Source organism: Microcaecilia unicolor, chromosome 8 (genome assembly GCF_901765095.1).
Source record: "Microcaecilia unicolor chromosome 8, aMicUni1.1, whole genome shotgun sequence".
NCBI classification, from domain to species: Eukaryota; Metazoa; Chordata; class Amphibia; order Gymnophiona; family Siphonopidae; genus Microcaecilia; species Microcaecilia unicolor.
Window position 1 is genome coordinate 131,951,127 of NC_044038.1, and position 23,971 is coordinate 131,975,097.

A 23,971-nucleotide genomic window follows, 5' to 3' on the forward strand; every position below is an offset into this window, starting at 1 on the left:
CTGCATGATTCTTTTGAAAAATTTAAATTGGATTCTGAGAAACAAAAGGCTTTATTTCAACAAGAACTTACTTCATTAAAGAATACAGCTGAAAGTTTGATCAAGGATAAGATTATCCTACATAACAAGTTAGATCAATTTGAAAATTTCAATAGACGCCTCAATTTGAGGGTATTAAATTTTCCAATAATGACAGAGCTGGGCCCAATGGAACTATTTAAAAAATATCTAATTGAAGTTCTTCACTACTCCTCTGATTGTATTCCTCCGATTAATAAAATATACTATCTCCCAATTCCACGAAAAAATGAGGAGCAGGAGAGAATGAAGGTCCAACAGGATTTACAACCTTCAGGACTACAGGATTTGACAGCATTTCTTGAGCAATCGTTGACTGAGATCCAATCTCGTGCTACTTTATTGGTATCTTTTATTTTTGAGCTTGATGTTAATTCAATTATGAAACTATTCTTTAAGAATTCTCAAAAATTATTCTATGGTGCTCAAGTATGGATCTATCCAGATGTTATAAAGTCTACCCAAGAAAAGAGCGGAAGTTTTTGTTACTGAGAGAGGACGTTAAAAAGCTAGGAGCCAGCTTTTTGCTGGCTTATCCTTGCAAATATCTTATAAAGTATCAGGATAATAAGTATATTTTTTTTGAGCCTGAACAATTGAGAAGTTTTGTTGAATTAAAGAAGCTTGCTAAATGATTTTCCAGGATTAGGGTTTAAGATAGTGTCAATACACCTGTGGTTAGGTCTAGGTCCTAATTTCTAGAAAGTATGATTGTGTTAAATGCTTCTCCTCAATTTTTCTGACCCCCTTCATCATATTTGTGGTCTATGAAAGGGAGATTTGTTTTCCTGTAATTATTTACTTGATTTCATATGATTTATGTCTCTGTATTACCTAAGCAAGTTTATCTTGTATAATATTTTGTTTGAAATTATAAATAAATTAAAAAAAAAAAAAGAAAAAGAAAAGGCCTGCAAATTCAAAAGTCTTCAGGCTGACCTTATGACTGCCAAAACACTGCCTTCAGAGTAGTTTCTCAAAGTGGTCTTAATGGTTTCCTTACAAAAGCAGGGAGGCCAAGATGAAGTTACCAAAGAAAGCACTAACAGCTGCCAAGAAGGCTGCAGATGCTTTACGTCTCTCAAAATACATCCAAGGGATAACTCTGAATAGAGCCTCTATACAACACAACGGCCACCACTTGAACCTGCATGTAGTTCAATGCAAAATCCTTTTTAAGACCTTCCTGAAAAAAAGGCTAGAATTGGAGAGATGTCCTGAAGGGATGAAGACTTGGATCATGATATCAAGCTTCAAAAAAAATCCTCCAAGTCCAATGTACCTCAAAAAACTGGTCCTGTTTCTAGATTAACAGAATCACAATCAGCTGTCTAGAATAAACCCCTTCTCTGATGCTTCACCGTCTCAAGAGCTAGCCCATTAAGACTGAAACAAGATACATCTAGTGTCTGGATTGGGCCCTGAAACAAGAGACCCTTTGCTTCAGGAAACAGCAGCACATCTTCCACGTTCAGCTGGATGACATTTGCATATCACAGTCTGGGACCACTAGCACACCAGGCCCTAATGACTCTGCACCCTTTGAATTATTGTGCCCACCAGTGGCCATACAAACACACATACAGCATGCTCTCCTCTCCACCCCGATGCCACTGCTGAACGAAGAGCATCCAGCTCCTCTCACCTGCACTCTCCTCTTGAAGCTGAAACACCTGGACATTTTAGCATTCTCCACTGTGGCCATCAAGTCCATGACCAGCACCCCCCAGCAGTGTACAATGTTCGCTAACACCAAGTTTGCCAGCTACCACCTTCCAGGATCCAACATATTTCTGCTCAGAAAATCTGCTTGAACATTTTCTACCCCAGTCATATGAAACACAGAGCACCATGAAGTGTCTCTCTACCCAAGAAGAGGATTCACCTCTTCTACTACTTCACTGCTCCTTGTGCTGCCTTAGTGGGTGACATAATGCAGTTGTGTTGTCCAAAAGTAAATGAACTGCTTTTTGCCTCAAAGACAGAAATGCCTGTAGAGCTAGACCAACTGCCTTGTCTTCAAGTGGTTGATGGGCCACCTTATTTCTTCTGAGGATCATCGTTCCTCAGCAATTTCAGTCAGGCAATGGGTCCCCCCCAAACTGGTCACACTTGCATCCATTGTGACCAGAATCCATTCTCATGCCTAAAAATCCACGACTGCAAGACTCTCCTCCTTCAATCAACAAGACATGCGCATCCCATTTCTCTTCAAAAGGAGAATCTCACCCAAAGATTCTGAGAATGAGAAAACCACTGGGACTGAAGCTCTGAAGTATATACTAAGGGTCCTGGTTCACAGCACTAGATGCAAGGCTGCTGCCATCAAATCCAGAATCTGATAATTCCAATGTCTGGGTCAATTCAACCTGAGAAGGCCCCAAATCTGCAACTGTAACTTTAGAATTCTGCCCTTGGTTAAAAACACTATCTCCCTACTGGCAATGGCACTTAAATACTCCACAGACTGAGTTGTAACGAGCCTGCTCTAGGAAAAGCTGATAAGCCAACCCAACTCTTGGAGGAAGAAAACTAGCCAAGCTTTCAATGCCTCACTCTCCCCATAGGACTCTGCATGAATCAATCACTCCCCTAGACATGGGTGCACTAATACGCCAACATTCCAGAGCACGGTTGACTCATCATTGAGGCCTGGGAGGTCATAGTGAGGTAAGTTCTTAGGCATCCCTTCTGTCTGCTCATAGTAGTCAGAACTTCAAAGCAAGCCCTGCGGTATGTGGCCATCTTGGATGTGATCAAGCTCCTTAAATGCATTAACTTTTAAGCTCCTACATTTAGATAAATTTTCGGCTCGAAAAATTAGCGCTCCTAATTTTGGATGAAAATAGGGGACAAATTTAAGCTCCTAACATTGGTACATAAATATAGGAGCTTGTTGTTTTCTGTCACACTTCATCATATAGAAATATAGAATGAAGGTGGCAACAGAGATCACAGACTGAAACGTTTAGACCAAAGATGGATTTTTAGGCTAGTCTTTAAAAACACAGAGATTAAATTCCCATACAGTGGGGACACTTTTTTGTTAATAATTGTATTGTACAGAATGTTTGTTTTGCAAGATTATGATATAACACATATGACAGCAGCATCAGGCTTTAAACATCCTTCTTTTTCCAGTATGCCTCTTCAAGAAAATGGGTTTACATTTGAGATTCTCTGAAAGGATTTAAGATTTTCTTTTTGCAGCAATTTCACAACATCATTCCCAAAGTAAAGCAGGGCAGTGTCTCCTTGATGCAGCCAGATTAACAAAACAATGGTCATGTTGCATATGCCATAAAGTATTTATTTGTGATTTCTTTTAAACAAAGAAGTACTAGTTTTCCAATAGATAAGGTTTAGCTAAGTATTTTTGATTAATGTTGCAACAAACAACTTAAGAAAAAGAAAGTAAAGGAGGGTTTTTGACTAATGACAAATGGTGACGAACTTTGATTAACTTCCTGCTCCTGTTTGTGCTTTTGAAGTTTCTTTTTCCTTCTTTTAAAATAATTTACAATAAGAATATAAACTTGAGCGGGTTTTATAAATTACATAACACAATCATGGAAAGGTATTACAAAAAGGTAAAGGAGGTTCCAAAGTACACCAAATTCTTGTCATGTAATTTAATAACTGTCAGAAGCAAATTTTTTTATCTTTAATTATTTTGGAATTATTTAATGTTGTGCGATTTGCTGTTTTGCATGGCAGACATTGAAGCGTACAGTCCACTCAGGATCCTTTACGTCTCTTGCTCTACTTGTTAGGTTTAGACACTTACTTGTCTTCTCCCAACACAACTCCAAAGCCAGCGTGCTCCACTCTGGTCACAGCAGGATCATACCAGCCAATCATCTGAGCTGCTGCAAACACCGTCTGGAAGTGTATAGACTAGAAAACCATAAGCAAAATGAGCAGCAAACAGGCACAAAGCAAATTTGCCCAAAAATAACATGTGCTCTATAAAGACATCAGAATTAATCAATCAATCAGATATCTAAGCAGGTGACAGCACCCAGTACTACCAGGACGGAAAGCTCTCCCAGAGATCCGAACTATTGAAAAGCCTTAATGCAATTCAAAATAAAATCATCAAACCAAGGGATATATTATAAATGTGTAATTATATTTATTCTATGTTTGTTTTATAGCTTTGCCATTATGCAGCGTAGCTGAGCATATATGTTCGTTTAACTGGTTTAACATCTATGCTGTGTTCTTTTAATTGCTTTTTTGTTTGTTTTTAAAGTCAACTGAAGTGACATCACTTTTTTTGATAATTTATGTAGAGATGCAAATAGTCTGGTGCCATTATTGCCCCCCTCTTTTCTTTGTGACAGTTATTTTATATCGAGGACCGTTACTATTTATACATTTATAATATATCCCTTGGTTTGATGTTTTTTATTTTGAATCGCATTAAGACTTTTTATTTTTATTCTGGAATCCTTCCTTCACTTATTTTTGCTAATCTGCTGGATTATATACTTGTGTGTTGTTAAAATGATAGTCATTGTCCATATGCTTAGCATTGTGTTCACCCTATAAGCCATATAATATAAATATTGTTATTGAGAATTTTATTTTAATCAAGGCTCTATATGGTTAGGATTTTTATCTTTTTTGAAGCTATACATTATAGGCAGCAATAATGATATATATATATATATTTTTTTTTAATATGTTGACAGGGTTTTGCAGTACATGTTTTGAATCTGTGAACGTACTGTGGAAACCTATGTGTAAAGTTTGCATTTTTAATTACTTTCATTTTTATATAATCTATTTTAATGCTTTCTTATACATTTATTGATTTGATTTGATTTATTGTTTGTAGACCCCTGATGAAGGTTTTTCCGAAACTTGGCCAGGTTGGGTCCTGTTCTATTAAAGTTGATGTCTGGATAAATTCTTGCTGTGTTTATCCTTCCTTGAATCGCTACTGGTGTTTGGTTGTTTGTCCTAGATATTGTGGCCCAGCTTCTAAATTAGAAAAAACATTTGACTGCTATATTAAATACACATCCTATATAATAATTCTCACCTCCAACGTTCGGTCTTGCTGCCTGTGTTCGTGGCTGAGTTGGTCTGCTAGGCTCCAAAGCCAGGCTAACGTCACCTTCACAGTATGACGCCCACATCAGACCCCGGGGGAACCCCCCCCCCCCCCAAAACAAACTCACAGCTGATCCAACTGGTGCCCCCCCCCCAAACTGCCTCGGCAGATTTCCACTACCTTCCCAGTATGACATCCACATCTCAACCCGTGGGGGGGGGGGGGGGGGGGGGGGGGGGAGGGAGGGAGAAAAAAAACCAAACAAACTTCTCAGCTGATCCAACCGCCCCCCCCCACCAAAAAAACTGCCTGCGCATATTTCAAGCACCTCAACCGCCACCCACCCGACACACCATACCGCTTGACAGATCCACCCACCACCACTCAAACTGCCTCGCGGATATTTCAAGCACCTCAACAAACGCTTTCCCAGCACAACATACTGCATGACAACCAAAACAAAGCGTTGAGCTTCTCCGACGCCACTGACGCGCTCAACAGCCTCCCAAAAGACCTAACGGTGAGGGCATCGTGCTGAAGAATGGAGAAACGGAACAGAGGGAGGAGACAATCGCAAGGTTAAATGCCTGTTCCCTGTCTTTCCCCAGCTTCCGTTGCACACTTTTTCTCTCTGTCACAGACACTGTAGGGGGCCTGCACCTCGGACGGAAGGGGGGGGGCCTGCACCTCGGACAGAAGGCAGGGGGGGGCCTGCACCTCGGACGGAAGGAGAGGGAGGGAAGGAGGGGGTTACACGAGGAGACGCTCGCTAGGTTAAATGTCTGTTCCCTGTCTTCCTCAGCTTCCGTTGCACACTATCTCTCTCTAACACAGACACTGTAGGGGGCCTGCTCCTCGGCCGCAAGGGGGGCATGCACCTCGGACGGAAGGGGGGGAGGAGGGGGCCATGGAACTTGGAGCCACACTCTAACACACACTCTGTCACACTCTCTCTATCAGACACACACACACTCTCTCTCTCTCTCTCCCACACACACACAGTCTTTCTCTCTCTCTGTCTCACTGTCACGCACACTATCTGTCACACCCTCACACACTGTCTCTCTCTATCTGTCTCACACACATGTGACACAGACACACACTCTGTCACACTCTATCTCTCTGTCACAGACACTGTAGGGGGCCTGCACCTCGAATGGAAGGTGGGCATGCATCTCGGACGGAAGGAGAGGGAGGGGGTCATGGAACTTGGAGCCACACACAAACATACACTGTCACACTCTATCTCTCTAACACACAAAAACACACTCTCACTCTCTCATACACACACACAGTCTTTCTCTCTCTCTGTCTCACTGTCACACACACAACGGTTGATGGACATGGGGAGGGGGTTGGTGCATATGGGAGTAGGACAAAGCAACACATGAATTACAATTTAAAAAAAAACCCACTAACAATATGTCATACTCATAGACAATCTTCCTCATTATACACCCTTCACAATTATTCCTTCTCATTATAGCACTTTTAAATGCACTGTTTGGTTAACAACAATCAACATTTGAATATAACCTTGCTAGTGCCCATTTCTTTCTTAAAGAAACGGGCCTTTTTTACTAGTTTATCCATATTATGGTCAATATTCAGCCAGCACAGTGATCGTAAAGCGAATGCTACATACCTGTAGAAGGTATTCTCCGAGGACAGCAGGCTGATTGTTCTCACTGATGGGGGTGACGTCCACGGCAGCCCCTCCAATCGGAACACTTTTCTAGCAAAGTCCTTTGCTAGTCCTCGCGCGCCGATGCGTACCGCGCATGTGCGGCCGTCTTCCCGCCCGAACCGGCTCGTGCCGGCCAGTCTCATATGTAGCAAGACAAAGACAAGGGAAGACACAACTCCAAAGGGGAGGCGGGCGGGTTTGTGAGAACAATCAGCCTGCTGTCCTCGGAGAATACCTTCTACAGGTATGTAGCATTCGCTTTCTCCGAGGACAAGCAGGCTGCTTGTTCTCACTGATGGGGTATCCCTAGCCCCCAGGCTCACTCAAAACAACAACCATGGTCAATTGGGCCTCGCAACGGCGAGGACATAACTGAGATTGACCTAAAAAATTTACCAACTAACTGAGAGTGCAGCCTGGAACAGAACAAACATGGGCCTAGGGGGGTGGAGTTGGATTCTAAACCCCGAACAGATTCTGAAGCACTGACTGCCCAAACCGACTGTCGCGTCGGGTATCCTGCTGCAGGCAGTAATGAGAGGTGAATGTGTGGACAGATGACCACGTCGCAGCTTTGCAAATCTCTTCAATAGTGGCTGACTTCAAGTGGGCTACCGACGCTGCCATGGCTCTAACATTATGAGCCGTGACATGACCCTCAAGAGCCAGCCCAGCCTGGGCGTAAGTGAAGGAAATGCAATCTGCTAGCCAATTGGATATGGTGCGTTTTCCCACAGCCACTCCCCTCCTGTTGGGATCAAAAGAAACAAACAATTGGGCAGACTGTCTGTTGGGCTGTGTCCACTCCAGATAGAAGGCCAATGTGTGCAGCTGACGTTCAGCAGGGCAGGAATGAGGACGGGGAAAGAATGTTGGCAAGACAATTGACTGGTTCAGATGGAACTCCGACACAACCTTTGGCAAGAACTTAGGGTGAGTGCGGAGGACTACTCTGTTATGATGAAATTTGGTGTAAGGGGCCTGGGCTACCAGGGCCTGAAGCTCACTGACTCTACGAGCTGAAGTAACTGCCACCAAGAAAATGACCTTCCAGGTCAAGTACTTCAGGTGGCAGGAATTCAGTGGCTGAAAAGGAGGTTTCATCAGCTGGGTGAGAACGACATTGAGATCCCATGACACTGTAGGAGGCTTGACAGGGGGCTTTGACAAAAGCAAACCTTTCATGAAGCGAACAACTAAAGGCTGTCCTGAGATCGGCTTACCTTCCACACGGTAATGGTATGCACTGATTGCACTAAGGTGAACCCTTACAGAGTTGGTCTTGAGACCAGACTCAGACAAGTGCAGAAGGTATTCAAGCAGGGTCTGTGTAGGACAAGAGCGAGGATCTAGGGCCTTGCTGTCACACCAGACGGCAAACCTCCTCCATAGAAAGAAGTAACTCCTCTTGGTGGAATCTTTCCTGGAAGCAAGCAAGATGCGGGAGACACCCTCCGACAGACCCAAAGAGGCAAAGTCTACGCTCTCAACATCCAGGCCGTGAGAGCCAGGGACTGGAGGTTGGGATGCAGAAGTGCCCCTTCGTCCTGTGTGATGAGGGTCGGAAAACACTCCAATCTCCACGGTTCTTCGGAGGACAACTCCAGAAGAAGAGGGAACCAGATCTGACGCGGCCAAAAAGGAGCAATCAGAATCATGGTGCCTCGGTCTTGCTTGAGTTTCAACAAAGTCTTCCCCACCAGAGGTATGGGAGGATAAGCATACAGCAGACCCTCCCCCCAGTCCAGGAGGAAGGCATCCAATGCCAGTCTGCCGTGGGCCTGAAGCCTGGAACAGAACTGAGGGACTTTGTGGTTGGCTCGAGATGCGAAGAGATCTACCAAGGGGGTGCCCCACACCTGGAAGATCTGTCGCACTACACGGGAATTGAGCAACCACTCGTGAGGTTGCATAATTCTGCTCAACCTGTCGGCCAGACTGTTGTTTACGCCTGCCAGATATGTGGCTTGGAGCACCATGCCGTGACGGCGAGCCCAGAGCCACATGCTGACAGCTTCCTGACACAGGGGGCGAGATCCGGTGTCCCCCTGCTTGTTGATGTAATACATGGCAACCTGGTTGTCTGTCTGAATTTGGATAATTTGGTGGGACAGCCGATCTCTGAAAGCCTTCAGAGCATTCCAGACCGCTCGTAACTCCAGAAGATTGATCTGCAGATCGCGTTCCTGGAGGGACCAGCTTCCTTGGGTGTGAAGCCCATCGACATGAGCCCCCCACCCCAGGAGAGACGCATCCGTAGTCAGCACTTTTTGTGGCTGAGGAATTTGGAAAGGACGTCCCAGAGTCAAATTGGACCAAATCGTCCACCAATACAGGGATTTGAGAAAACTCGTGGACAGGTGGATCACGTCTTCTAGATCCCCAGCAGCCTGAAACCACTGGGAAGCTAGGGTCCATTGAGCAGATCTCATGTGAAGGCGGGCCATGGGAGTCACATGAACTGTGGAGGCCATATGGCCCAGCAATCTCAACATCTGCCGAGCTGTGATCTGCTGGGACGCTCGCACCCGCGAGACGAGGGACAACAAGTTGTTGGCTCTCGTCTCTGGGAGATAGGCGCGAGCCGTCCGAGAATCCAGCAGAGCTCCTATGAATTCGAGTTTCTGCACTGGGAGAAGATGGGACTTTGGATAATTTATCACAAACCCCAGTAGCTCCAGGAGGCGAATAGTCATCTGCATGGACTGCAGGGCTCCTGCCTCGGATGTGTTCTTCACCAGCCAATCGTCGAGATATGGGAACACGTGTACCCCCAGTCTGCGAAGTGCCAAGCACTTCGTGAACACTCTGGGCGCAGAGGCGAGCCCAAAGGGTAGCACACAGTACTGGAAGTGATGTGTGCCCAGCTGAAATTGCAGATACTGTCTGTGAGCTGGCAGTATCGGGATGCGAGTGTAGGCGTCCTTCAAGTCCAGAGAGCATAGCCAATCGTTTTCCTGAATCATGGGAAGAAGGGTGCCCAGGGAAAGCATCCTGAACTTTTCTTTGACCAGATATTTGTTCAGGGCCCTTAGGTCTAGGATGGGACGCATCCCCCCTGTTTTCTTTTCCACAAGGAAGTACCTGGAATAGAATCCCAGCCCTTCTTGCCCGGATGGCACGGGCTCGACCGCATTGGCGCTGAGAAGGGCGGAGAGTTCCTCTGCAAACCTGCTTGTGTTGGAAGCTGTAAGACTGAGCTCCCGGTGGACAATTTGGAGGTTTGGAAGCCAAATTGAGGGTGTATCCTTGCCGGACTATTTGGAGAACCCACTGATCGGAGGTTATGAGAGGCCACCTTAGGTGAAAAGCTTTCAGCCTCCCTCCGACTGGCAGGTCGCCCGGCACTGACACTTGGATGCCGGCTATGCTCTGCTGGAGCCAGTCAAAAGCTCGCCCCTTGCTTTTGCTGGGGAGCCGAGGGGCCTTGCTGAGGTGCACGCTGCTGACGAGAGCGAGCGCGCTGGGGCTTAGCCTGGGCCGCAGGCTGTCGAGAAGGAGGATTGTACCTACGCTTGCCAGAAGAGTAGGGAACAGTCTTCCTTCCCCCAAAAAATCTTCTACCTGTAGAGGTAGAGACTGAAGGCTGCCGGCGGGAGAACTTGTCGAATGCGGTGTCCCGCTGGTGGAGCTGCTCTACCACCTGCTCGACTTTCTCTCCAAAAATATTATCCGCACGGCAAGGCGAGTCCGCAATCCGCTGCTGGATTCTATTCTCCAGGTCGGAGGCACGCAGCCATGAGAGTCTGCGCATCACCACACCTTGAGCAGCGGCCCTGGACGCAACATCAAAGGTGTCATACACCCCTCTGGCCAGGAATTTTCTGCACGCCTTCAGCTGCCTGACCACCTCCTGAAATGGCTTGGCTTGCTCAGGGGGGAGCTTGTCCACCAAGCCCGCCAACTGCCACACATTGTTCCGCATGTGTATGCTCGTGTAGAGCTGGTAGGACTGAATCTTGGCCACGAGCATAGAAGAATGGTAGGCCTTCCTCCCAAAGAGTCCAAGGTTCTAGAGTCCTTGCCCGGGGGCGCCGAAGCATGCTCCCTAGAACTCTTGGCCTTCTTTAGGGCCAAATCCACAACTCCAGAGTCATGAGGCAACTGCGTGCGCATCAGCTCTGGGTCCCCATGGATCCGGTACTGGGACTCGATCTTCTTGGGAATGTGGGGATTACTTAGCGGCTTGGTCCAGTTCGCCAGCAATGTCTTTTTGAGGACATGATGCATGGGTACTGTGGACGCTTCCTTAGGTGGAGAAGGATAGTCCAGGAGCTCAAACATTTCAGCCTTGGGCTCGTCCTCCACAACCACCGGGAAGGGGATGGCCGTAGACATCACCCGGACAAAGGAAGCGAAAGACAGGCTCTCAGGAGAAAGCTGCCTTTCAGGAGAGGGAGTGGGATCAGAAGGAAGACCCTCAGACTCCTCGTCAGAGAAATATCTGATGTCCTCTTCCTCTTCCCACGAGGCCTCACCATCGGTGTCAGACACAAGTTCACGGACCTGTGTCTGCAACCGTGCCCGGCTCGACTCCGTGGAACCACGGCCACGGTGGGAGCGTCGAGAGGTAGACTCCCTCGCCCGCACCGGCGAAGCTCCCTCCGCCGACGTGGTCGGGGAGCCTTCCTGTTCCGGGCGTGGAGGCTGTTCCGGGCTGTCCAAAGGGGAGCGCATCGACACCTCTTGAACAGAGGGCGAGCGGTCCTCTCGGTGCCGATGCTTACTGGGTGCCGACTCCCTCGGCGACCCAGAGCTCTCGGTGCCGACATGGGAAGGGGACCGGTGACGATGCTTCTTCGATTTTTTGGAACGAAGCACGTCACCGGAGCTTCCCGGCACCGACGAGGAGGACGTAGAATCCAGCCGTCTCTTCCTCGGGGCCGAGGCCGAAGAAGGTCGGTCTCGGGGGGGCTGTACCGCAGGAGCCCTCAGGGTAGGGGGAAACCCACCCGAAGGCTCACCGCCACCAGCAGGGGAATGGACAGCCCTCACCTGCACTCCAGACGAAGCACCACCGTCCGACGACATCAGCAGATGAGGAGGTCTCGATACCACCGACGCCGACGCAGCCCTCCGATGTCGCCCCGATGCAGAGGGTCGATGCCTCGATGCACTCGATGCAATCGGGGGCGAGGATGAAGGTCCGGGCGCCGACGACGTCGAAGCAGTCCATACTCCCGATGCCGACGAAGAGCCCGAGAACAAAACGTTTCACTGGGCTAATCTCGCTACCTGAGTCCGCTTTTGTAAAAGAGAACACAGACTACAGGCCTGAGGACGGTGCCCAGCCCCCAGACACTGAAGACACGACGCGTGCCTGTCAGTGAGCGAGATTACCCGGGCGCACTGGGTGCACTTCTTGAAGCCGCTGGAAGAGTTCGATGTCATGGGCGGAAAAATCGCGCCGGCGAGATCAAAACCCGAAATGGCGAAAATGGCACCACAAAAATAGGGGGAAGAAAAACTTCGACCGAGGCCTAAATAGGGCCTACCCCGACGACGAAAGAAAACTTACCGGGGCAAAACTAGAAGTACGGGAAGGGAGAAAACCATAAAGGTCTCCTTCTGACACCTTTTTTTTTTTTTTTTGAAGAATGAAGTCGATAAACGACGCGCAAGGTCAACTTTGGGGCGCGAACGGCGAAACACGACCGTACCGAGCGCGGACAAAAGAAGACTGGCCGGCACGAGCTGGTTCGGGCGGGAAGACGGCCGCGCATGCGCGGTGCGCATCGGCGCGCGAGGACTAGCAAAGGACTTTGCTAGAAAAGTGTTCCGATTGGAGGGGCTGCCGTGGACGTCACCCTCATCAGTGAGAACAAGCAGCTTGCTTGTCCTCGGAGAATTAAATTAAGGGTGTGTGCTTAACCTATATGTATATTCAGCACCATCATCTGTATAGGTAGCTCTAAATACTGTAGTTTCACTCAAATAATGTACTCGCGTAAATAAAGCACACACAGATATAACACGCAAAAAAGATGAAGTCGTGATCCAAGATGACGTCGTAACGAGTTACTGTAACATATGCGCTCAGATTGTACCTTGACTCGCTGTACGAAGTAGCTCTTTATCCCCCGGATTATGCGGAAAAGGAGAGGGAAAGTGCGGGAGACTCCCTCGACCCTCACTGGGACCCAGCTTTCAAAGCAGACGACTCTGGAAAGGTTTAGGGTAGCATCTGGACCCATACAGGCTTCTTCTCCCTCTACCGGTGCTCACGCGGTGGCATCAGCCAGCAGTGTTGATGGGGTTTCTTTGAGCCCTGTCTTGCGTGCTTCCCACAACCAGGAGAGAACATTGTTATGGGAAGTCCTGCTCTTAGAGCTCTCTATGTTGTGACACCGAATGTGCAGGGAGGGAACGAGCCCACAGCAGAGGAGAATGAGAAGCCCAGTTCGGATGAAGTACAAATTCCAGCACAAGTTTTGCCTCAACGAATAGTGAGTTTACTTTAACCAGACTTCTAATGTCCCCCCCCCCCCCCAGTATTTCTTTAGGGGTTTTGAAGAAACCTGCCATAATGACAATGGAGTCACTCTGGGACTTGATATTTGATATGCACTCCTCTCTAGAAACATTGACATTTAAAAACACTAGTGATATAAAGGTTTTGTCTGAAGGAGTGGCCTAGTGGTTAGGGTGGTGGACTTTGGTCCTGGGGAACTGAGAAACTGAGTTCGATTCCCACTTCAGGCACAGGCAGCTCCTTGTGACTTTGGGCAAGTCACTTAATCCTCCATTGCCCCATGTAAGCCGCATTGAGCTTGCCATGAGTGGGAAAGTGCGGGGTACAAATGTAACAAAAAAAAAAAAAAAGCTGTCCTTCAAGCACAGATGACTGCTCAACCATCTACTGAAGTAAAACTTCTGGAAACAAACATTCAGACTTTGGAAACTTTGGGATTAGTCTCAATTAAGGAAAAGAATTTCACTTATTGTTGACTGGAATATCTAGAAAATCAGGCTAGGAGGCTTAATTTGAGACTAACCAATTTTCCCAGGTCACCTCTAATAGCATCTAATGATATGGTAAAGAGATATTTGACTGAAATTTTGGGAATGTCAGGTGATTCACTGCCTCCAATAACTCGGGCACAGTATTTACAAATTAAAAAAAAAAAACAAAACAGATGGTGAGAATCTTCAAGGCCAAGCAGGAGTTGGTATGAACCAAACATCTTTTTTGGAGTCCTCACTAGGATTACTCAGAGAACTACTATGGTAGTATCCTTTGATTTGGAGATGGATCGTGATGCGGTTTTGAGACTTTATTTCAACATTTAGATACACAGTTTCTGGGATCTAAAGTGAGAATATTTCCTGATCTGGTTAGAGAAACACAGAAAAGGTTCAAGGCCTTCTTGGCCCTTCGTCCAAGGACTTTGGCACCAATTTTGTACTTAAATTTCCTTGTATATGTTGTGAATTAATTCAAACTAAACAATTTCAATTCTTTGATCCTAAGCAACTGGAAGAATTTTTGGTAGCTAAAGAGGAGATAAACATCACTGTTTAAGTCGCAGGAGTGCACTGTACTGATAGGCAGGAAAGATCTTGAGGGGTTGCAATAATTTAGATTTTTTTAGTTTAATATTTCTTTGATTTCCTGTTTATTTTCTTACCATCTTGGATCCAAATTTCCTATCATATTGTGGATGAAGAATGTATAAATTTAATTTGCAGTCATTTTTGACACATATTGCTGTTTTCATTAGTCTGAATTACCAATTTCTGCATTATTTCTCATTGGAGTTGTAATCAATATAAATAAATAAAATTTTTAAAAAAAGAAAAAATTACGTCATAAACGTTTTCTGTTATAGCGAGCCCATGCTTATATTGTGTTACCAACTGAAAGAGTAAGCAAGGCCAAACCTGTCTAATTATGGTTCATTACCAGCCTATATAACACAGGCCGAGGCTTTCTTAAGCTTCCTATGTAAAATTTAAACAGGCATGTAGGATCATGCCAGGAATGAAATGCATGTCCAACACCGCTGACTTCAAACTGAAAGTCATTGCAAGAGTGGAAGAAATAAGCAGTGGCAGCGAGAGAGTTAGAGGTTGGAGAGCCATCCATTTGCAAATAGAGCTCAAGGTTTACTGACTTCACAATAAACCTGGAGGATGTAATGGGGCAGTTCACCAAACTGAAGAGTAGCAAATCTCCTGGACCGGATGGTATTCATCCTAGAGTACTGATAGAACTGAAAAATGAGTTTGCGGAGCTACTGCTAGTGATATGCAATTTATCCTTAAAATTGAGCGTGGTACCGGAAGATTGGAGGGTGGCCAATATAACGCCCATTTTTAAAAAAGGTTCCAGGGGAGATCCGGGAAATTATAGACCGGTGAGTCTGACGTTGGTGCTGGGGAAAATGGTAGAGGTTATTATTAAAAACAAAATTACAGAGCACATCCGAGGACATGGATTACTGAGACCGAGTCAGCACGGCTTTTGTGTGGGGAAATCTTGCCTGACCAATTTACTTCAATTCTTTGAAGGAGTAAACAAACATGTGGACAAAGGGGAGCCGGTTGATATTGTGTATCTGGATTTTCAAAAGGCATTTGACAAGGTACCTCATGAATGGCTACAGAGGAAATTGGAGGGTCATGGGATAGGAGGAATAGTCCTATTGTGGATTAAAAACTGGTTGAAGGATAGGAAACAGAGAGTGGGGTTAAATGGGCAGTATTCACAATGGAGAAGGGTAGTTAGTGGGGTACCTCAGGGGTCTGTGCTAGGACTGCTGCTTTTTAATATATTTATAAATGATTTAGAGATGGGAGTAACTAGCGAGGTAATTAAATTTGCTGATGACACAAAGTTATTCAAAGTTGTTAACTTGCGACAGGATTGTGAAAAATTACAGAAGGACCTTACAAGACTGGGAGACTGGGCGGCTAAATGGCAGATGACGTGTAATGTGAGCAACTGCAAGGTGATGAATGTGGGAAAAAAGAACCCGAATTATAGCTACGTCATGCAAGGTTCCACGTTAGGAGTTACAGACCAAGAAAGGGATCTGGGTGTCGTCGTCGATAATACGCTGAAACCTTCTGCTCAGTGTCCTGCTGCGGCTCGGAAAGCGAATAGAATGTTGGGTATTATTAGGAAAGGTATGGAAAACAGGTGTGAGGATGTTATAATGCCGTTATATCGCTTCATAGTGCGACCGCACCTTGAGTATTGTGTTCAATTCTGGTCGCCACATCTCAAGAAAGATATAGTGGAATTGGAAAAGGTGCAGCGAAGAGCGACTAAAATGATAGCGGGGATGGGACGACTTCCCTATGAAGAAAGACTAAGGAGGCTAGGGCTTTTCAGCTTGGAGAAGAGACGACTGAGGGGAGACATGATAGAAGTATATAAAATAATGAGTGGAGTGGAACAGGTGGATGTGGAGCGTCTGTTCACGCTTTCCAAAAATACTAGGAGTAGGGGGCATGCGATTAAACTACAGTGTAGTAAATTTAAAACAAATCAGAGAAAAGTTTTCTTCACCCAACTCGTAATTAAACTCTGGAATTCGTTGCCAGAGAACGTGGTGAAGGCGGTTAGCTTGGCAGAGTTTAAAAGGGCGTTAGACGGTTTCCTAAAGGACAAGTCCATAAACCGCTACTAAATGGACTTGGGAAAAATCCACAATTCTGGGAATAACATGTATAGAATGTTTGTACGTTTGGGAAGCTTGCCAGGTGCCCTTGGCCGGATTGGCCGCTGTCGTGGACAGGATGCTGGGCTTGATGGACCCTTGGTCTTTTCCCAGTGTGGCATTACTTATGTAAGAAAATGAACCCTCGAAAATGCGCACGTTGTGGGCCAAAAGCGAAATGGCCTCACGGGAATGACTTGAAAGAGTGGGTTTTTTCTCAGCGGGAACAAAATCAAGCTCTCTCTACAGTCACAATTCAGATCAAAGTGAAGCTTTTGGCAAATGAGGGGCATCCCGGATTTCAAAGAGAGGTTTCACCTGGATTTCTAGATTCATGAAAAGAAATAGACTTTCAGTGACAATGAGAACCATTGCAGGCCAGCAGCTTCTGGACAATTGGGAGCAAAAGTGGATCGACTTCCGTGAATTTGTCTCCAAAGAAGTTTCTGAACTATCTCTGCAATGGATGGTAATAATTTGGACGAGGTAAGTTTTTCGACATCCTGGGCCACCAGGACTGTAGCTGCTTCAGGTACAAAAACTGTATGCAAATCAATCTCATGCATATTCACTGTGGATATCCTGAAAACCTGACTGGCAAGGGGGTACTCCAGGACAGATTTTGGAAACACTGATGTAGTGCATCTAGATTTTCAGAAAGCTTTTGACAAAGTTCCTCATGAGAGACTCCTATGAAAATTAAAAAGTCATGGGCTAGCAGGCAATGTCCTTCTGTGGATTAGGAATTGGTTACTGGACAGAAAACAGAGGGTAGGGTTAAATGGCCATTTTTCTCAATGGAGGAGGGTGAATAGTGGAGTGCTGCAGGAATTTGTACTGGGACAGGTGCTATTTAACGAAGTTAAAAATGATCTGGAAAAGAGTGAGGTGATTAAATTTGCAGATGACACAAAACCATTCAAAGTTGTCAAAACACATGCAGAATGAAAAATTGAAGGAAATTAGGAATCTGGAAGACTGGTTATACAAATGGCAGATGAAATTTAATGTGGACAAATGCAAAGTGATGCACATTGGGAAGAACAATTCAAATCATAGTTACCTGATGCTAGGGTCCATTTTAGGAGTCAGCAGCGGCGTACCAAGGGCGGGGCGGTCCGCCCTGGGTGCATGCCGCTGGAGGAGTGCAGAGAGTGGCCGCGCGCCTGTCGGCTCCGCTGATTCCCTGCTCCCTCTGTCCCGGAATAGGTTACTTCCTGTTACGGAGCAGGGAGCCAGCGGAGCCGACAGGCGCGCGGCTGCTCTCTGCAACCCTCCAGCGGTGTGCACCCGGGGGGGGGGGGGGGGGGGGCACATCGGCGATCCACCTCGGGTGGCAGCCGACCTAGGATCGTCACTGGGAGTCAGTATCCAAGAAAAATATCTACATGTCATTGTAGACAATGAAATCTTCTGCCAAGTATGTGGCAGCGGCCAAAAAAGCAAACAGGATGACAGGAATTACAAGGAAAGGGATGGTAAAATAAGACCAAGAATATTATAATGTTTCTGTACCACTCCATGGAGCAACCTCACCTTGAGAACTTTGTTCACAGCAGAACTAGAAAAGATTCAAAGAAGAGCGACCAAAATGATAAAGGGGATGGAATTCCTCTCATATGAGGAAAGGCTTAAGAGGTTAGGGATCTTAACCTTGGAAAAAAGATGGCTGAGGAGGGATACGATCGAGGTCTAAAAAATCCTAAGTGGTGTAAAACACTGCTTGCCCTGGGATTGGTAGCAAGGAATGTTGCTACTAATTGGGTTTCTGCCAGGTACTTCTAACCTGAATTGGCCACTGTTAGAAGCAGGATTCTGGGCTAAATGGACCACTGGTCTGATTGAGTATGGCTATTCTTATGTTCTAAAAAAATATCAAAAATACAAGAATGGATAGGAACAAAAAAATTGCAAATCAGCAGCATAATTTATGTGGTGAACATCCCTCTCATTTAATAATCTACATAAAGGGAGAGGTAAAGTTTAAATAAGAAAGAGTTGAGCCTTGGGTAACACCAGTTGGCAAAGGCAAACTTATCATAAAAACCGACACTTACTTTTATAGACCTGTCCATTATAAAAACTGAACCAATTAAATACCTTTCCCACTATTCCCATCTGTGCAAGCCATCATGATTAAAAGTATCAAAATGCGGCCATTCTATCCAGCAAGACAAGCACAAAGCTAGTACCTTGGCAAATCACATCAATATAGAGACATCAATACTATGCAGGCCTGCAACCCATACTGATAAGGATGAAACAAATCATGTTCATCAACTAAGTCTGTTGATTGATTTAAAATTACTTGGTCTAGAATCTTTGTCTATCAATCAGAAATGCTAGACCTGGAACTAGAGGCTATCTTCTTCTGCATTTGCCTAACTGTAAAAATGTAATATATGGAGACCATGTGAAGCGTTGAGGGAGCAGGACACAGTTTCTAGCTCTCCGAGGTTCCTGCACCCACAATAATCTCAATTGCAGCACATTCATTACGTTTGGATTGTTTGATAGACAAATACTTAATGACAACCTTGGGCGGTATGGTTAGTAAAGGAGCAAAGCGAGAAAAGGAGAAGCCACGAGTGGTGACAGATAAAATGGAGGAGCAGCCGTTACAAAGTGGCCAGGCCTTTTCAATGGAACAACACAGTTGACAGCAGCAGTAGAAAAGGTGATGGAGCTCAGATTAGAGCGCCTTTCAGAGCAATTTACAAACTTTGAGAGCCTTTTGGCGGATGCCAGCAAGTGTACGGGAGAACTGGAGCAAAGAGCATCAGCGCTTGAAGACGCCTCTCCCATAGCGGAGCCTGGAAAAACTATGGGGCGTAGTGCAGAAATTATCAGAAAAGGTGGATGACCTGGAAAATCGTTCTTGCTGGTCAAATCTACGGATAATCAACTTTCCAGAGTCGGTGAGTGAAAGTGCTAGCCTTTGTACTAGAACACTGGCTCACAACAGAATTTGCGGTGTCAGATCAGACAGGACCGCTGTGCCTGAAGCGTGCTCACCGCGTGGGTAAACAACAAGATGGCCGGCAATCGCTACGTGCAGTGGTAATTAAAATCCATAATTATACTCATAAAACAGAAATCATGAATGGCTACCGACTGAAAGGAGGCAAGGTCCAATATGATGACCACCCGGTACACATTTCCAAGATTACTCAGCCAATTAGAGAGATCGTAGAAAACAGTTTTCGCCAATCTGCAGTCATCTTCATGAGAAAAACATGCGATTAATGCTGCTCTGCCCAGCGATTCTTAAAGTACAAATGAATGGGCAATGGCGCTCCTTTGATACTCTAGAAGCAGTGAAGGACTTTATCTCCAAGACTAAAGATGCACAGGAAGAAAAATCCTGAGGCAGTGAGAGTCAATTCTGATTTTGGAACTGTGTGGTAAAAGTAGTTAAATATGTTGGGATTATACACTTCCTAAAAATATATGCGATATATAACAGTAACCTTGTTGGGTGCAGGACCTCCTGCATTAAGTGGCTTCCTATATCTGTCTTACACAAGATGGATAATTACAGGGTAATGTTTGGGAAGGAGGGGGGAGAGGGGGCAACAAAACATGGTTGAAGGTCAAATATAAATTGGAGTTTAGATTGGGAGAAGGAATAGAGGGGGGTAAAACGTTGGTGCACTGCGAGGAGAGTCATAGAATGTACACTGTAGCCTGGAGTGATCCTTTTTTGTTTTATGTCAGAGGAGTGGGGGCCACTATGTGCGCGCTGGGACAGAAGTGGAGTAGACCCGAGGCGAGGCTGGGCACCCCAGGTCCATCAGATGCTATCATTGTCATTTCACAGTGTAATTTATCATCTGATACTGGCTAAATGTAGTTTCTCCTACATTTGTACGCAACGTTGGAATGCACAGCCGAATGCCATAAAAACAACACACGATTTGGCAGCCTTCCGGAAACTATTAAAGACTAACCTGTTCAGAGAGACTTATCAAAAGGACCCTTCTTAAAAAACAGGACATCAGAACTGTAGCAAAATTAGTTAACATTGAATTATTCTTATTTTGGTTACTTTATCACATTGACATTATTGAACGCTTTTCACTACCCTTGATTTCAGCACCTGAAATGTATTGATTACCGATTTTATTCTAATTCACTGTGTATTCTATATACTCTGATTGGAACATTCTTTTGTATTTCTTATTCAGGAAATGGCTATCGCCACTACGGTATTTGTAAGCCACATCGAGCCTGCAAAGAGGTGGGAAAATGTGGGATATAAATGCAGAAAATAAATAAATAAATAAACCCCCTGGGTGCGCAACTCGCATGGTCTCATGGAACGTTGGGGGGGGGGGGGGGGGGGCATTTTTTTCATCTCCTATCAAAAGAGCAAAAATAATAGCGGCCTTGAATAGATGTAAAGCAGATGTAGTGTGCCTGCAAGAGACAAGGCTGTCAGCTGAGGAGCACCTAAAGTTACAATATAGATGGGTGGGGAAGTAACCAGACGCCGAGGAGGGGTGGCAATTCTTATACTTAAATCTTTGGTATGTCAGGCTAAGTTGTTGTTCGAGGGTGGATAGGGCAGATATGTGGGACTTCAACTTAACTTGCAGGGTAGAGAGGTTATGCTGGTAGCAGTATATGCTCCAATGGTTCCATCTGCTACGTTCCTCCCTCGACTGCTTGCCATTTGCCAACAGTATCCACACTTGCCACTGATTATGGCAGGGGATATGAACCTGGTCTTGGATCCCAATCTGGACCAGTCAGATCCCCCATTAGACACTCGCCCCCCCATGCTCGAAAATGTTTGCTCGGCATTGGGGATGGTAGATCCATGGCGCTTGTTACACTACACGCACACTTTCAGAGCACATCGCACACTCCCACATTTAGACTACATTTTTGTCTCACGGGATATATTTCCGGAGGTGGCATCCGCGGTTATAGGACCAGAAGAGATATCAGATCATGCAATAGTGTGGATAGACTTAGAGGCGACTCAACATTTTTAAACAAGTGCCCAGCTGGAGATTTCTGGCTTACTTATATTCTTCACAAGAATTTGTGCAGTACTTGCACCAACGTTTTACCCTCCTCTATTCCTTCTCCCAATCTAAACTCCAATTTATATTTGACCTTCAACCATGTTTTGTTGCCCCCTCTCCCCCCTCCTTCCCAAACATTACCATGTAATTATCCATCTTGTGTAAGACAGATATAGGAAGCCACTTAATGCAGGAGGTCCTGCACCCAACAAGGTTACTGTTATATATCGCATATATTTTTAGGAAGTGTATAATCCCAACATATTTAATTACTTTTACCACACAGTTCCAAAATCAGAATTGACTCTCACTGCCTCAGGATTTTTCTTCCTGTGCATCTTTAGTCTTGGAGATAAAGTCCTTCACTGCTTCTAGAGTATCAAAGGAGCGCCATTGCCCATTCATTTGTACTTTAAGAATCGCTTGCAAATGGCAAATGTTACAACAACATGTAAATAATCCTATCTTATTTTGGTCCACAGCCAAGGTGGTTCTTAGGGAAGATATAATTGCACACGTAGCAAGGCAAAATAAATGCATATCAAGGAGTATAATAGCTCTTGAATGTAAATTACGTACACTCAAACAGAGATTATCTGCCAACCAACACCTTCAACATATGAAACACTCACAACCACTAGGGTGGCGCTAAATAGTCTATTACATGAGTGCACAATGAAATCACTCATGTCGTAAATACAAATACCATAAATATGGAGAACGTACAGGGCGACTGCTCGTTCATATAATGAAACTTAGTGGAAAGTCTCGTTTTATACCTGTAATGCATGATGGGAATGGCGTAATCATGCAAAACCAACAAACAATAGCGGAAGTATTTTATCAACATTTTAGAGCCTTGTATACTTCTGGAGAAAGTAGCTCAGTGTCTGGGGAAAGTATACAGCAGTACCTACAGGTAGCGGGCATGCCCAAGCTCCCATCCGAAGCAATAGACTCCCTCAATCGCCCACTGACTGGGCAGGAGCTACACAAAGTTATTTGAGTGTTAAAACATCATTCAGCGCCTGGAACAGATGGTTTCTCTGGTGAATTTTACAAAATATTACAATCTTAGGGGGACCGTTGATAAATTTTTACGAGGCAGTATTAGAGAATAGCAGCTTCCCACGGTACACCAATACAGCGCTTATTAGTTTGATACCTAAACCAGGGAGAGAGCCGACAACCTGAATCGTATTGGCCAATATCATTGATAAATGTTGATATGAAGCTTTTGTCAAGGATCTTGGCAGACCATCTGGTTCCCCTTTTACCCTCAATAATACAGAATGACCAAGTGGGTTTTGTAAGGGGACAACAGTCCGTTGATAATGTACGTAAATTAACACTAGCAATGACTCATGTTCGGAAGTTGGGCGTTCCCTACTTGATAATGAGTTTAGACGCAGAACGCTAATTTGATCGTGTGTGGTGGCCATTTTTATTTCATATGTTGCATTGGGTGGGACTATGAGATTGGTATCTACAAGCATTGATGACACTATATTCTTCTCCACAGGCAATGGTGTTGGTAAATGGCATAAGAACAGGGGACTTTTCAATAAGCCGAGGCACCCGTCAGGGGTGTCCTTTGTCCCCACTATTGTTTCTCCTTATTTTAGAACCCCTCTGGTGTAGGATATGAGCAGTTGATGAGATAAGAGGGGTAGACATACAAGGTCATTCCATAAAGGTCTTAGCCTATGCAGATGACTTGCTCTTAATTTTAACCCAACCACAAGAATCCCTACCTCGGATGTTGAAGATAGCAATACAATATGGGTCATTATCTGGGTTTAATTTAAACTTCAACAAATCAATAGCGTTACCATTATTTGACTTTATCAGAACCGAATGGAAGGGGAAGTTCCCTTTCCAGTGGACATCCCGACAGATAAAATATTTAGGAGTGAATATTCCACAGGATTTATCGCAGCTCTATGATAAAAATGTGTAGCCTCTGTTAAAAAAGATATGACTATTGACGCTTTGGTCAAATTGTCCCCTATCAATAATGGGCCGCATTTCTTGGTTTAACATGGTATTAGCTCCCCGCTGGTTTTATATATTCCAGATGCTACCACTATTTCAGAAAAGGAAAGAAGAGCGGTTATTGAATAGGGCCATACAAGGTTTCATTTGGACAGGGCGGCGTCCTAGGCTTCCTATATCGGTGTTACAAAAGCCAAAGGCACATGGGGGCCCTAGGATTGTTGAATATACATTACTTGACAATAGCTTGTTCCATGAGACATATTAATGATTGGCTAACGCAGATACACTCATTCTCCAATACTTCATCGGAGTGGAGTACGTCTCCCAATGTGCATATTAGTTGGCTCCTGCACACAAAACCAGGGAAGACAAGTGCGGTTCTGATAATAATCCACTTTTACTTTCAGCACGCGCAGCCTGGAGGTGGCTGTGTAAGAGACATCATTTT

At 45.2% G+C, this 23,971-nt stretch overlaps 1 protein-coding gene across 1 annotated transcript in view; it reads right to left on the bottom strand.

Moving 5' to 3' along the window:
* Positions 1-23,971, bottom strand: part of RARS1 (arginyl-tRNA synthetase 1) — a 190,043-nt gene that overhangs the window by 52,856 nt on the left and 113,216 nt on the right. Inside the window, exon 12 of the mRNA XM_030211798.1 lies at positions 3,866-3,975. Coding sequence (XP_030067658.1) covers positions 3,866-3,975 — 110 coding nt within the window. The remainder of the gene's footprint in view (positions 1-3,865; positions 3,976-23,971) is intronic.